The sequence below is a fragment of the Nannospalax galili genome, unplaced genomic scaffold, assembly GCF_000622305.1.
Source record: "Nannospalax galili isolate Female #2095 unplaced genomic scaffold, S.galili_v1.0 scaffold199, whole genome shotgun sequence".
Classification (NCBI taxonomy): domain Eukaryota; kingdom Metazoa; phylum Chordata; class Mammalia; order Rodentia; family Spalacidae; genus Nannospalax; species Nannospalax galili.
In genome coordinates this window covers 1,824,291-1,839,635 of record NW_008343559.1, presented here as the reverse complement: position 1 = coordinate 1,839,635, position 15,345 = coordinate 1,824,291, and the positions used below count along the sequence as shown (strand labels likewise).

The window sequence follows — 15,345 nt, the reverse complement described above, 5'->3', positions numbered from 1 at the left end:
CTTGCCAGGTACAGAGGGCAGAGCTCAGCGCTGTGCTTGTTACTTCCTGGCTGGCAAGTCAGCCGAGTCATTTTGTTTCCTCAGTTCATGAAGTCTGAATGAGGCTAGTGCCAGTCTGTGGAGGATGAAACAGCCTCGTGCCTAACTCACCCAACATGTCTTTAATATTATTCCAGACGCTAAGAAGTTGGCCTACTTTTGAGAGTCTCTTTCTGTTTAGCATAGCCTGCCTTTTCTTTCTTTGGCCCCAAGTTCTCCTGGAGCTCTTTGTCCCAGATTTCTCTTAGTATGTGACTGCCCCCTTGGGTTCTCCAGGCCTTTTTGGAAATCAAAGAGATAAGTGGCCCTTGTGAGAGGAGACATCAAAAGGAAAGCATTTGTGCCTGATGGTCTTCCTGGTCTCCAGGAAATGGCCTGCAAATTTGGGGGTGGTCTGGCTTGACCTTCAGCAACTCAGGCTTTCTTCCTGTGTGGAGAAGGCCCTGTGCAGGAACTAGGCATACAGAGGTTGCCACACCAAGACTGAGATCCATGAAGCCTGCAAGTTGCCCAACTCAGTTTGCCATTTTGGGTCCTGTGATCTTATACAAATGGCACACTCTCCAGCCTCTTTTTCCACTTGAGTCAAGGGTATGCCTTGAACTCCCAAGGACCTAAGAAGGACTCCCTCCTCATGCTTCTCTGGCCTCAGAGCTTTGTTTCTCTGGCATCTCTTGGTACTGCTTTTCCCATAGGGAAAGTCAGCTGACCTGGATTCCCTTTTGCCAGCCTCCCACTCCCAAGGGCCCTGGACGCCCACTGACCCAGCCCAGACTCCATTGCGCCTGCCTGCCCATGCCTCTCTCCTCAGTTCCTGCTAGCAACCCTCCTCTCTTTGATGGGATTCTATTTTCTTGTCTCACTGACCCCTCCCCAAACATTTGCCTGGCTTTGCCCTCCCTGCAGCTGTGGGCATCCAGATGCAAGTGGACTACCTCCAGCACCAGTTCTGGGCAGCCATGCAGCAGGTAGGAGCCTCGGGATAGGTTAAAGGACTCAATAAGTCATCCATACAAGGAGGGCCTACCTCCCCACAGCCTGGTCCTTCAGCCCCTTAGGAGACTTCTGTTTCCACCTACTCTGAGCCTCTCAGGTTCCCTGTGCCCTGCATGTTATGTCTCCTCCCCCTTCCCACCCCAGTGTTCTGTTCTGATTAGACCTAGGGCAAAAGGTAAGACAGGGCCATTGTCATTGCCCCAAAGCCACCCCAGCCTTGCCTGCTGCAGGGACAGTGAAACCTCACAGGGATTCTTCCTAAGCCCAGACCCTGACTGCTGTCCAGGCTCCTAAGAACTTAGCCTTGCCCCATCCATCCATTCCCCTGCCCCCTTCCCAGGGGCCTTCACTGTTCTCTGCACATCCTTCTAGTAAGAGTCTCCCCACAATGAAAAGCCTCCTCCACTCATTCACTGCAGATGGCTGGGCCCTTCCTTGAGCACATCAGGGAGTCAAAGAGTGAGATGGAAGGGACACAGAAGTGAAAGGGATTCCTGACCCTAGGCCATTCACTCCATCTCTGGAGGTGTCTGGCGAAGCTGCTGACCCTCTTCCCCCAAAGCATGTTGGTGGTCCTTGCTGCCTGATCCAGGCTCCTCAGAAGAGCCTGGCCTCTCTGCACAGCTGGCTGTCAGCCAGGCCTGCTGCTCAGTACCCTGCCTGCTGGGACACACCCCATATGTGCGTACACACCTGCCACACAGCGTGCCTTCACCCATCCACCACCGGCAGATTCCCCCCATAATATCAACACTCCACAAATACATGCACACTGTGTATATACAGACACACATACATGCACACATGCCACAGACAGACCCTCCATATATATGGCACCATCCAGGGGCTGGAGAGATGGCTCAGCAATTAAGAGTACTTGATTGCTGTTGCAGAGGACCCGGGTTCAATTCCCAGCATCTATATGGTGGCTAACAATCATCCGTAACTCCAGTTCCAGGGGATCCAACACCCTCTTCTGGCCTCTGTGGGCTTTGCATGACATGGGTGCACTTATATAAATGCAGTCAATACACTCATACACACAAAAATAAAAATATTGTTTTAAAGACACAGTCCACATGTGCCAACATACAACATACGCAGCACACATTGTACATATGCAGATATACACATGCCTCATACACCATGTATACCCCACATAATATATGTTGAAACGCTCCACATATACACTACCTATAAACCTTCTACTTATAGCTCATACACACTGTATACCCACAGATACATTCCTCACACATAAACAGTAGTCATAGTACATACACAAGTACACTATAAGCGCATGCACACACTCACACATACACATACATGTATGCACTTGCACACACATGGGCATACACCATTCATAGTTTACTCTCTTCCTTCCAGTGCTATACGGTGGAGAGTCCATGCCCAAAGAGCTGTGAGGACACTGTAAGTACTTCCCACACAAGGAGGGCACAGGTGGGAGGTATGGCTGTAGCCTACTTTCCTTCAGGGACTGCTTCCTTCTTCCTCACATGCCTCCTTCCCTTCCCTGAGTCCTGGTCCTAGCCCTCCCCAACTGTCAGGGCAAGCAGGAGGGTTGGGCCAGCAGCAGCCCTGGCTATGACCTCCCATCCTGGCCTCTTCCCCAGAATCTGGACTGCTTCGTCATAGACAATAATGGCTTCATTCTTATCTCAGAGAGGTCCCAAGAGGTAAGTTATCGGGCAATAGAACTGGAGAGAGGGGGCAGGAAGAAGGAAAGATCTCCAGCAGTTACATCAGCCAGGGGACAAAAAGCTGGGCCCTTTAATCCCACTTTGGAGCAAATTCAGGCAGAAGACCTAAAGAAAAGGAGTTTCTACAACAGAAGTCAACAGAGCAAGATTACAAAGGTGAAACACTGTTCCAACGCAGTGGTAAAGGAACTACTGCTCCCTTAAGTCATAACTAAGCTGACTCCCCTGTGGTTGGGAGAACGTGCCACATTGAGGTCAGTAAGAACACTGCTCAGAGGCCCTGTCTACAGTGCACCCATGTCTCAGGTCCAACATCCATAAGGGGCCTTTGAGCCCCAAACTCGCCCTGCTGCCTGCATCTTGCTCTCCTCTATCCCTCCTTCCACCCTCACTCTACTATCATGGGATCCAGGAGGGGACTGTCTCCCACCCCGTATTCCTCTTGTTTCTGGGCCTCCTTGTGGAAAAACTCTACTCTCTCTTCCATGCCTGAGCCTCAGTAGGGTAACAGAGAGACAAAAGAGGAAACACGATGGTAATTTTATATCCGCTAAGCCACATACCAGACCCTAAAATTAGCCAGGAATTATGCTTAAAAAGAACTTTGTTCAAACCTGAATATATATCTACCTGAGCCAGTTCCTTGAAACAACCCAAGGCGCTGCACGGCCTCCCAGAGGGACTTCCTCAGAAGGTATGTGTTCAGTTTAGCAAGTAGCTTCCAAGATCTGTGCCTCAGCTGAGTCACCTGATGTCAGGGTTTATGTCAAGCAGGAGGCTCCAGGTGCCTGGTTGTTGGCAGAGTTGCAGGGTGGAAGCTCGTGCTGACCAAAGTCATGGCCAAGGTAGTCTCTACCCTGCACCAAAGTCATGGTGTGACCTTCACCCAAGTGGGCCTGAGGGTCTATGGAAATTGTCAGAACATGGCAGAAAGCAGAGCCAGGGCATCAGGAGACTGAGCACAGATGGCAGTTATACAATAAGGATTACCAAAGGACATGGGACCTGGTTCCCTAGGGACAGGTTTTAAAACGTTTTATTTTATTTTTATGGTATGTGTATAAATATTTTACCTACATGTATGTAAGTGCACCACACATGTAACTCCAGTTCTAGGGAATCTGATGCCCTCTTCTGGCCTCCAAAGGCATTATACACATGTGGTGTACTTACATACATGCAGGCAAAACACCCATTCACAAAAAATAAAAATAAAGAAGTAAAAATGTTTAAAGATTTATGTTTTACGTAAAATACAGTTTTATTTTCTATTTTAAGTGGTTATTTACATTATGTGCCTCCATTTTTTAAAGTGTTATATTATCCTTTTATATTGTACATAGGCTTAGAAGCTGCTCCAAATCCTTTCTAAAATTAAGTATAAATGACATTAGCTTCCAGAAGCTCTGCCAGAGCTCCAAGAACAATGCCCCCCCCCCATATACACACAGCTCTCCCTGCTCTAGAAAAAAACCTGGTGATGAGGGAGGGTGTGGGATCTGGTGGACTTGAGCATGTAGGACTGGCTGGTGAGCTCAGGAGATCAGCCTTGTCTAGATGGGTGGGCTACAGGTCCCCATCCGGGCCTGGTGGTCATTCTGAGCCTTCAATACCCTGCCCAGGTTGCTCTGTCACTACTCGGAGGAGAGTTCACTAGCTTTGCTGCACTTGACTGGGTCTCATGGAATTAGTGCCAATCCCACAGTTCTCTGAAAGCCAAGAGCCAGGAGTTCTAACCCCTGGATTAGCTCAAGGACTTATGTAAAGGCTCTGGGGCTGCGGCACCTTGACACACCCACACCCATGAGACAGGCAAGTTAGCCCAGTACAGGGGCAACTGTCCAGCAGCAGGAATCTGCTCAGTTCCGAGTTCTTTCCTGCCCAAGCCATCCACTGGGCAGACCTCACAGGACCTCCCCTCCATCTCAAACTCATCACAGACTAAACACAAGCATCCCCTGGCCTTTGGATCTGCCAGGACTCCCTCGGCCTATAGATTAGACTGTCACTACGTGTGGATAATCCCTGGTAGCAGTGTGGGGGTAGGAGGAGTTGGAGGATGACAGCTGTGTTCCTGGTGCAGGGTGCAGCCACACATTAAGCTGGGTCCTGAAATGACGAGAGACCCAAAATACACATGAGGACCTTCACTATACAGGTCCAGAAATTTGATCTAAAGCATTAATTCAATTAGGTAAAAGCCAAACATAACTATATCCTTTAGTAACTATATGCCTGTTACAGTGGCTTAAGTAAATCACAGGTTGATGCTTTCACAAAAGAGTAGATCAAGGCTTAGCATGGCTTCCTGAAGGACCAGGGGTCCCCACCCTCAAGACACAGCACAGCTAGGGGAACTCCTGCCTTCTAGCCTACTTCCCAAAGTAGAGGGCCACACTGGGGTTGGGGCACCTCTAATACTCCTCCACCCTTTAAGCAATTTCCCAGAAGTCTTTTTGTTCCTAGGTTCTGCTCATAGTTCATTGGCTAGCCTTCAATATAAGAATTTCTGGGAAATGTAGTCTTTTCATGGATCACATTGTTAACCAGTTATTCAAGCTGCCTTACTAGAGGGACAGTGGGCCTTTCCTGCTGAGTGGCATATTCTAGGAAAGACAGTTTTGTTTGCAGAGGAAGATACCTTTTTGTAGTGCCCAGGATATGCTCTCTAACTGTCAGAGACCTCCCTCACTCCTCAGAAGTAGACATTTAAACAACAGGGCTGATGGTGGTGAATAAACCTAGACTTAGGGGAGAGACTGAGACTGGTTTACAGGAATCTGGGCCACCTTACCTGGTTTATACACCCCAATTTCCTGACCTAGGAATAGAGTTAGGTGCTAGGGCATAGAGGTAATTCTTCAGGATCTTGCTACCTGGTGATAGATGAACAGTGCATATAGTCACTGGACTAGCAAACAGCAACCCAACTGAGAGGGACCATTCAAGCTGCAGGGGTTAGAGAGAACTCCAGGTGGCTTGGAGGGTCCTATTGGGCACAGTTACAGTTACCTCCAGATACTGACTGGTTAGATCACAAAGGGACGGGTAGAGGGTCCTGTTTTACTTTTGGGAGAAATAACAAAGAATGTAACCAAACTCAAACAGTTTGAGATTATTTTGGTAAAAAGCCTGAGGGCAGAGAAAGGGATACATGAAGAGGCAGGGCTGCCCAGAGAGGGCTGGAGCCACAGAAGTGAAGGATAGGTACACAGAATGCAGAGGGGAGGGAGGGGACATGGAGGGCGGATGGCAGGACTCCCACCCTCCTGCGCTGGATGAAGAGGCCAATGTAGGAGAGGCCCACTGCACTGATACTTCCAGGCAGAACCTGCCTGGAGAAATGCTTTTGACCCCCCTCCACACTATCCACCCCCCACACCCCTGCACAAGCACATTCAACAAACCATGCCCACAAGCACTGCTCCCTCTTGCAAAAGCCTTGGCTCATGTGGATTGTACTGAGGAATTCTGTACCACTTTTCAGCACCCCCTACGCTGCCTTCCTAGCCAACTACAGGTGACGGCATGCAGGTTTAGAAAGCGATGCAATGGGCCATTTGGGGAAGGAGCAGGCTGCAGGTGAGAGGAGACAATTCCATGAAAAGACATCAGGGAAAGCCTGGGGCAGCTCTGGCTCTCTCCCTCTCACAGATGGGAAGATTTCTGGGGGAAGTGGATGGTGCTGTCATGATGCAGCTTCTCAGCACGGGGGTGTTCAGCCGGTAAGTGGGACTCACCTCACCCCAGTTTACAGGCAGCTCTCAGAGTCTGACCTCAGAAGCCCCCAGAGAGCCCCCGAGAAGCCTTTCTGGAGTCAGACGGAATACAAGCTGAAGCTGTATGGATATCCCCAGACCTATACTGAACACCCAGAGGAGAGATACAGGGCCCAAACTGTAGGAGTGCTGTTTAGACAGGGTCTCCCTGTAGCTCCAGCTGGCCTGGAACTCACTATGTAGACCAGGCTGGCCTTGAACTCACAGAGATCCACCTGCCTCTGCCTCCCGAGTGCTGTGATTAAAGGCAGGCACCACCACACCTGGCTTTGGTTCATTTTCTTAAAGCCATCCCCAGTGTAGGAGTGCCATTTTAGCCTGAGTCGGTTTCTGGCTCTGGATCCCTCATGGGTCCCAGCCAGCACAAGTCCCGTTGCCATCCCCCTGCCCCAAGTCAGAGCAGGAAGTGGTCTTGGCTTCCCCACACCTTGCTTGTGCATTTCAGAGTGACCATGTATGACTACCAGGCCATGTGCAAACTGCCAGATCATCACCACAGTGCAGCCCAGGCCCTGATCAGTGTGAGTGTCACTCGAGGCCTTCCTGCTCTGTCCTCCAGGGAGTCACCTGGTCCCATTCTCATCCAGCCTCAGGCCTGGCTCAGACCACTCTTACCTCTGTGCCCAATGCTCCCCTTCCCCTAAGTCTGTGGGTCTTGTCCAGGAGGTGTGGGGCTGGTAAGACGATGGGGCCTCAGGCAGTAGGAACACACAGTTCTGCCCTCACCTCCCAGCCTGCCAAGAGATCCTTGGGGGTCCTCAGCACTGGCCCACCAGAGAAATGATCAGACTCCTGGAAGGGCTTGTCAAACCTTGCGTGTGGGGTATCTAACCTACAGAAGGCCATTGAGATACCTCTGTTCTGGGGCTCCTTCTGCAGGGACAGGCAGGTCCAGTCTGGAGGGTGGCTGCTGAGGGGGCCCCTGGTGCTGGCCTGAAGTAGCTCTGCTCTCCTCCAGCCTCTCTCTGCCTTCTCCATGGTGGCTAGATGGCTACTACATGAGCTCCTGCTGTGAGTGGGGGTTAGATGGGACAGCTCCCTGGGGGTGGGAATGGATCGTGGGTGGTGGTCTGAGGAGGGGAGGGATCCCTGCACCTGGGAACTGGATCATGAAGCGGAGTTCAAAAAGAAGGCTTGCTGTAAGTGAAGCTTGGATAAAGAGGGGAAGGGGTGCCCCAGGTAAAGAGTACTCCCTATGGTTGAGGACTGGATCATGGTTAGGGGTAGAAGACAGGAGAGGACTCCCTGAAGGTGGAGAGTGAATCATGAAGACACCATTAAGAGAGGCTGCCTGAGGCCTCCACAGCCTTGCTCCCTAGCCCCAGGGAGGAGAGAGTTATGTTCCTCCTCCCTACACACACTGTCTCATGGCCTCCTGCAGGAAGAGAGAGTCCAGGAGAGAGGGTTGGATGGAATGGCAGCCACTGGGAGCTCTGGGTCCCTTCAGAGACCCAGGTGTGGTGCACATATCCGCTCCCAAGACTAGGTTCTGCATCTTGCAGGTTCCTGCTGGAGTGGAGTGCCTGGGGTTCTTGGCATGACAAAGTGTCTGAGGGTGAGTGCTAGGGGGCAGTGTGGACAGCATTGTGGTCAGCTCATTGGAAAGCTTTTGCCTGGGGTGAGTGACAGTGGGATGGGTGCTGAGGCCTTTGCTGTTCATAATCTCATCTCATCACCTTCCCCTCACTCCGGGCTCCCTTACCTCTGTATGTGACATCACATCACTTCTGGACACCTTCGCTCCATGTGACATCATCACTGCCCTATGACATCCTGCCCTCGTGTGACGCTATGCCCTTCCCGTGCCATGTCCACCCTGTGTTGGGCTCATGCCCTGGGCAGCCAAGACAGTCTTCCATCACTGTAAGTAGTTCCCAGCTTAGAGATCCTAGCTGGCCCCGGTACACTGGGATTTTACAAAGGGTTGCCTTCAAGTCTATCCTTAAAGCACAAGCAGGGTTGAGTTCTCTTCATTCTAAGACACTCCTTACTTGGGGGAAGAGAGGAGGAAACTCAGAAGTCATCCCACAAGCACAGTCCTGCTGTGGGGAACACCAGAAACACTGCTATCTTCTCTGATGAGAAGTTCCCAGAATGAAAGGGAGGTGTGGTGCATCGTAGAGATAAATAGTCACCAGGTCACCCAAGAGAAGAAAAATGGTACCTCCCCCAGGTATCTGCCAGCCTCATCAGGGCTCCAGGTATGAGGGAGTGTCCTCCAGGATGACATTCCTCCCATGGTCTTGTGCCTGAGGACAGAGTCACCCAAAGGTGGTGACATGGTGAGAAGGCCCTGACACAAAGCAAAGTTGAAAAGGCTTTGTCTCAGTTGCCTGTGATACTTGACCCCAATATGGGAAAGGGACGATACCTGATCCTTATAAGCCAAGAGATACAGATGCACCCCTGGTCCTGGGGATGTGGAGCTTCCAGGGATGGCCATGTGGGGGCTGGCTTTAGGCCATCCTGCTCAACTTGTCCACGACAACAGAACTTTCCCTTTGGGCTTCCAGTGGCCAAGAGGCTCCTCACTCCCTCCCATTGCTTTCTTTTGGCTTCCTTATATAAACAATGCCCTGACCACCCCCTCAGCCTCCTCCACCATTCTAGACTGTGGTGGGAAGTCACCCACAGCAGTTGTCATAGGACCCGTTCGGGGCAATGACAAGTCATGTATTCTAGTCTGCTCACTCATCACTGGCCTAGAGGATGTTCCTTCCACCTGCCTGTTCAAAGCTCCACTTGTTCAGGGCAGCCTGGAGACTGGCTATGTGACCTTAAGAGAAGCTACCTGGTCCTATCACCGGTGGCTATGACAGGTGTTATCACTAGGATGACCTCTCCTACCACAGTGGCTCAGGTGACAGAGAGCTAGCCCAGCCCCGGAATCTGCTCTCTGAGAGGAGAGGAGGCAATCCTGAGGCTTCTGATCCTGAGGCCTGGTGCAAGGGCCACCCAGTAGACCCAAGTAAGACAGCACAAACAGGAATGGAAGGCAGCTGAGCTGTAGGTGCTTTTCCCATCATGAGGATTGTTTAGCCTGCATACTGGCCCCTCCTCTTGACTTCGAGGTCTGCAAAGAAAGTTTCTAGGTCCAGGAATTGAGGAGACCTTTGGCTCTCCCACTCCCTCCTTGTGTGGCCTTGCCAAAGCAACACTGTACCTGCACTTTCATTTCCAGGTGTTTAAAAGGGGGTGTTGCTGCCTGCCCTGGCTGTTTTGCTGCTGGGCTGAGAAACAGTAGCACTGGGCTGCTTTGAAACAGCACTGAATAGTGCCCACAGGCCCAAGAGGCTAGGTCTGTTCTTAGATCTCTGGGACCCTGGCAGGAGCAGACAGCTGCTCAGGAGTAAGGCCTCCGTACTCTGCCTTTTGCTGAGTCCTAATCATTGTATCCCCTGCCCTTGTAGCAAGCTAATGAGTCTCGCCCTTGAGGATACTTCCTAAGGCCCTTGGGATGCTATAGTACCCTTCCTCACACACATACCTCTGTCAACCACAGCCCACAAGCACAAGAAGCAGGACCTGCTACACCCTTGTGACACTGAGTACCCAGTATTTGTGCACCAGACAGCCATCCAGGAAACCAATGGGATCATCAAGTGTGGAGCCTGCCAGAAGTAAGTCCCCGGGGTTAGCCAAGGAGTGCAGTTTCTAGCCCCTGGCACCCACAGGGAGGTCTCCATAGGAAAGGAGGGTAGGGTGATACCTTTAGGAAAAGGTTACCCCTCCTTGTCTCCCTACTTTCTTAAGTGTAGGCCAAAAAAGGGGCTTGGCATGGGCTGCATTAGGAAACATGGGAACCGAACCCAGGTCCTCTGCAAGAGCAGACAGTGCTCTTAATTGCTAGGCCATCTCTCCAACCCCCACATATGTGTTTATATGTGTGATGTACATCTGTGCTGTGTAACATTGCTCATCCCACAGGAAATGCTTGGTGACACTTGTCACTGCTGTGCAACACCAGGCCTAGTATATAAAGGCTTTTTCCTACGTCCCCACCACCAACACAGAAAGCTGTGTGTAGGAGCCCCATGCCACCTTGTGGCCAAGTCTGAAACTGCAAATTCCTTTCCAAAAGCAAAGGTAATAACTGTTTGCTGGGAACAATCTTTGTGCCAAATGTCCCTTTACATATTTACATTTTTCATCCTCTTTGGTCTACTGGGGAAGGAAGAATGCCATTGTGAAGGCTTGTGTAAAGACGTCAACAGTACTGGGCTAATCTGCCCTTGCCTGCTTTCTGTCCCCTATGCCACACAAGCATCCGGAAGTTCCCCCCTAGAGCCCCCTCTCCTGGGACAGCATGCCAGCTGCAGATTCCTCTCTCTCTCTCTCTCTCTCCCTCCCTCCCGTTTTCTGTCTCTGTCTCTATCTCTGTCCGTCTCTCTCTCTCTGTTTCCTCCCTCTCGCCTCTCTCTCTCTCTCTCTCCTCCCGTCAAGTGCTGTTTTCTCTGTCTCTGTCTGTCTCTCTCTTTCTCTGTCTCTCTCTCTGTTTGCTCCCTCCTCTCTCTCTCTCTCTCTCTCTCTCTCCTGCAGGGCATTTGTGATGCAACAGATTCCCAGCAGCAACCTGCTCTTCCTAGTGACAGACCACACCTGTGACTGCAGCATGTTCTCTCCTGTCCTTCAGGAGGCTACAGAGGTCAAATATATCCTTTTCATCTTCCAGGGGTAAGGGGCTGACTGCAGATATCATGGAGGGATTCTGATTTGGGTGCAGAGTCCATCCTTTCTTACCCTCCATCCTTCCTTAGAGCACCATGGTTTATTCCCCAGCCCCTTCTGGGGCTCGGGTGCTGCCCCCTGACCCTGTAACTGTTTGCAAGGCAACTGGTCTTACCAGGGGCCAGTTCTTCTAGATCTTGATCTCTGTAGGATCTCCAGAAACATGAAGAGTTGTGACCTTGACAGTGAGTTCTGCACATAATGCCTCTGTCAAATGTGACAGGATGCGCTCCCAGAAGCCCAGGCGGCGACCCAACTCCTGCCACGCCTTCCATCCAGAGGTGCGGGCTGTATGAACTGATGGGCTTGGTCTTCATCCCCCAGTTCTCCCTGTCATGTGTGTGTCCTTTTGCAACATGGGTATTTTTGGACACTGATGACACAACTGTACATGCTCATGTTACTGGCAAACACTTGCATTCACATTCATGTGGTATTGATATGGTGATGGAAGATACTAGATTTTGCCAGGTCTGTAATCTCAGTGCTCAGCAGACAGGCAAGTGAAGGAGAGTTCCAGGTCAGCCTGGGCTACACAATGAGACCCTATCTTAAGGAAGAAAAGAAAAATGGGAGGGAAGGAAAAGAGGGACTGGAACAAAGGGAGGGAGACAGAGAGGAAGGAAGAAGGGCAGGAAGGGGAGGGAGGGCAGAAGAGGGAAGGGAAGGAAGAAAAATGTATTGGTGTTTGTCCTGGCTCCTGGTAGTGTCAGATCCTATGTAATATGGGTGATGGGAGAATCTTTTGTTGTATTTGATCTTAGTCCCTGGTTCCTGACCCAAGTTCTTCAAAGCTCCTTGGAATGATAAGGGTTAGTACGTTAATTACTGAGGAGCAGAGCTAGGTGGCTTCAGGATGGGGGCTGTCACTAGAAAGGCCTCCCCAGGCTTGGACTTTCTGCCCTAAGTCCCAGCCTGAGGAGGCCTTTCTAGTGACTTTCTGCCCCAAGTCCCTTCTGAGGCAGGGAGTAGCTGGAGATGGAGTTTATCACTTTGGCTAGTGACTGATTTCATCCATCATACTCACGTAACATCCATAAAACCCCTAAGCTCAGCTGGAGAGATGGCCCAACAGGTAAAGGCACTTACCACCAAGCCTGACCACACGGTACAAGTAGAGAACTGACTCCAGAAAATTGTCCTCAGACCCCAGCACATAGGCTGTGGCACATACTCCCACCCATGTACACATGCGTGCACACACAAGATAAATGTGATTTAAAAAAACAAAAACCCTAAGCCGGATTCAGGCACTTTAGGGTTGGTAAGTCATCTGTCTGAGAGGGTGGCATATCTGCAGAGATGGTGGCTCTGAGCAATCACCTCTTCCACTGGGCAGCTCTTGGTATAAGTGAACCTCCCCAAGTTCCCTGAAGTCTAAGAAAGGGGTCACAGGACCCTTGATGTATGGCCAGTCTGTCCCTTAAGGGAGGTCCAGGACTAGTAATCTGGGTACAGAACAGTCTGAAAGACTAAGCCCTTCAGCCTATAGATCTCCAGGCAACAAGTGTCAGAACTGGACTGTAGGTACCCAGTTGGTGTTGGAATTCCCCCCACAAACATATCGAGGAAAAGAAACCAACCAAGATCCAAGAGCTGTATTTCCTAGGGTTTGGGGCCCAGGTGAATTAAATTCCCCATACTGCCCTCATTCTTGATACCTTACTCTACTGATCATTATGTGGCTAGTGTCATAGTGACTGGTGTGTATTAAGCACCTGAGCACCCTACCTACTGCAGACTCTGCTGGATGTGGCTGCCATAGAAAATCTCCCCTATAAATGGTCTGGAGGTGAGGGCTGCCCCCTACCACGTGAGAGGAAGGTCCCACAGCCACACTAAGCAGTCTCTACTGTCCCATAAAAGCTCTAAGGTAGATGGTTTCCTCCCCTTTCTGGAATGTCCCTGTCTCCCCAAGCTCTTGGCTTTGTCAGTCGTCCGGCCACCCTGTCCATGCTGGCCGTTGGGCTGGGAGGGTGACCCCAGTCCTAATGCCACCCTCCACCTCTCTCTGGCTTCACAGGAGAATGCCCAAGACTGTGGTGGTACTTCAGACACTGCAGCCTGGCTCCCCCTGCTCCTGCTGCCGCTGGTGGCCTGGCTGCCTCCAACCCAGCTTCTGTGGTGACCCCATCCTGTCTGACCGTCACAGAAGGGGATCCTTACAGAGACATTCTAAAGTCACCAGCTCACAGCAGTAGGGTAACTTCTAGGCTTTTCTCAGACTACCAATCCCTGCCTCTTGGAGATTGCTGGAAGGATCAAGAAACCAACAATGTCCCAAGCACTGCTACCTCAAGGCTCCCCAAGGTGCCTGGTACCATCCACCCCAAGTCTTCTACTTCTCTATCCTTTTCAAGAATCCAGCAAGAGCACAAGTGGAGTAGGACAAAAATGTTTAGATGCACCCATTCACCAGATCAGAATCCACCAGTTTGGGGTCAGCTGTTTCTCTGACTGATCTGCTGCATATCTGGAGACTTCTGAGGACTGGGATGGTACAGAATAAGGCCATGCAGAGGAAGCTGGGCAAGAGCCACAAATACAAAGGTCCTTAGGAAGGCACCTCCATGCACTACAGAGAGGGCAAGGGAGGACAGAGGGACAGCGACAGGGAGAGAGGAGAGACAGGAAAACAAAGAATAGGCATTAATCCTTTGGGGAACTATCAATTAGGCTACTAAAGAACTTCCAAACTTCAGAGATGGCTCAGTGGTTAAGAGCACTGGCTGCTCTTGCAGAGGACCTGGGTTCAATTTCCAGCACCCACATGGTGGCTAACAACTGTCTGTAACTCCAGTTCCAGGAGATCCCACACCCTCTTTTGACCTCTGCAGGCACTGCACATCGTAGGTGCACTTACATCCACGCAGGTGATACACTCATACACATAAAATAAAAAAATATTTTAAAAGAATTTCCAAATTTCTTTTTTAACAAAACCCTAACTTAAACTTTACTTCTGATGAAATTCTGTCTCAAAGAGAAAGAAAAGATGAAGGTGAGGGAGGGAGGGGGCTAAGCTCTGCAGTTGCTCCACTGGCAATCGCATGGTCCAGAGGACATGGTGAGAATAGAACCTTGCTAAGTGCAGGGTGCCAGGTAAAGTCTAGAACCCATGATGGGCTTTTTGTGGTCTGTATCTACAAAAGAATCCTCCCTGAAGTAAAGCTCTTGAGGTTTGAAATAACCCATATTCAATCCTTACCACAACCCTCTGAAATAGGTACTATGATTTACCCTTTGCTTTTGGCATCTGTGATATGTGTTCGTGTTCATGTGTACCTGTTTGTGCATGGTGTGGAGGCCAGATGTCAACACTGGGTGTCTTCCTCATTAACTCCCCACCTTAGTTTCTAAGGCAGGGTCTCTTACTAAATCTGAAGCTGGCTTATTTGGCCAGACTAACTGGCCAGCAAGCCCCCAAGGATCCTTGTATTGCTATATTCCCAGCGCCAGGGTTGCAGACACACCCTGCTGTGTCCCCCATTTTTATGTGGGTGCTAACTCAGGTCCTCATGCTTGCCTTGCAAGAACTTCACTGACTGAGCCTCTCCCAAGCCCCACGATTTGCCTGTCTTCTAAGTGAGGAAATGAAAGCCTGGAGTGGGAAAAGTGGCTCTGAATTAGTTTTGTTCAGGCCACATGTAATATACATGGACCTAATGCTGTCTAGCACACAGTAAGCACTAAATATGGACTAACCACTTCTCTTATAGCTTGAAAGCCAGGATAACAGGGAAGGTCAGAGGTACTGCCTGGCCTGGGTAGTACCAAGCTGCCCCAGCTCAGAACTTCCTCCTTCATGATACCAAGACACAACACAGTTGTGGCAGGTGTGGCAGAGGGAGCCTCTCCTGAGTCCTGCCACCCACCTTTCTTGCTCTGTCATTAGTGTTCTAACTGTCATCTAGCAGCATTCGGTCTAACTACAAGCACAGTGTACTTTTGGAGGGCTCATCTTCCTCACCCAACCAGGCAGAGCATTTTGGGGCAAGTTTTTCAATTATTTTGGCCATAGGATATAAATACTAAGCGTAGGATGCCAGACAGCTCGTGGCCACAAATCACATGTCTTCTTCCTC

The 15,345-nt window shown here is 50.5% G+C and overlaps 1 protein-coding gene across 1 annotated transcript; it reads left to right on the top strand.

Moving 5' to 3' along the window:
- Positions 1-959: 959 nt before the first annotated feature.
- Positions 960-14,010, top strand: LOC115071475 (voltage-dependent calcium channel subunit alpha-2/delta-4-like). The gene is made up of 11 exons (XM_029566795.1): positions 960-1,007; positions 2,419-2,463; positions 2,667-2,729; positions 6,408-6,478; positions 6,978-7,053; positions 7,491-7,543; positions 8,035-8,087; positions 10,035-10,152; positions 11,072-11,184; positions 11,459-11,541; positions 13,284-14,010. The coding sequence occupies exons 1-11, from the start codon at positions 960-962 to the stop codon at positions 13,386-13,388; spliced, it is 828 nt and encodes a 275-aa protein (XP_029422655.1). The 3' UTR covers positions 13,389-14,010.
- The last annotated feature ends 1,335 nt before the right edge of the window (positions 14,011-15,345 follow it).

What these genes read in the sequence shown, in the direction of transcription:
- LOC115071475 (XM_029566795.1), top strand. Translation starts at nt 960, where the DNA reads ATGCAAGTGGACTACCTCCAGCACCAGTTCTGGGCAGCCATGCAGCAG. An exon ending in TCTCAGAGAGGTCCCAAGAG is followed by an intron (nt 2,730 to 6,407) that starts GTAAGTTATCGG and finishes TCCCTCTCACAG; the next exon opens with ATGGGAAGATTTCTGGGGGA. An exon ending in GCCACGCCTTCCATCCAGAG is followed by an intron (nt 11,542 to 13,283) that starts GTGCGGGCTGTA and finishes CTGGCTTCACAG; the next exon opens with GAGAATGCCCAAGACTGTGG.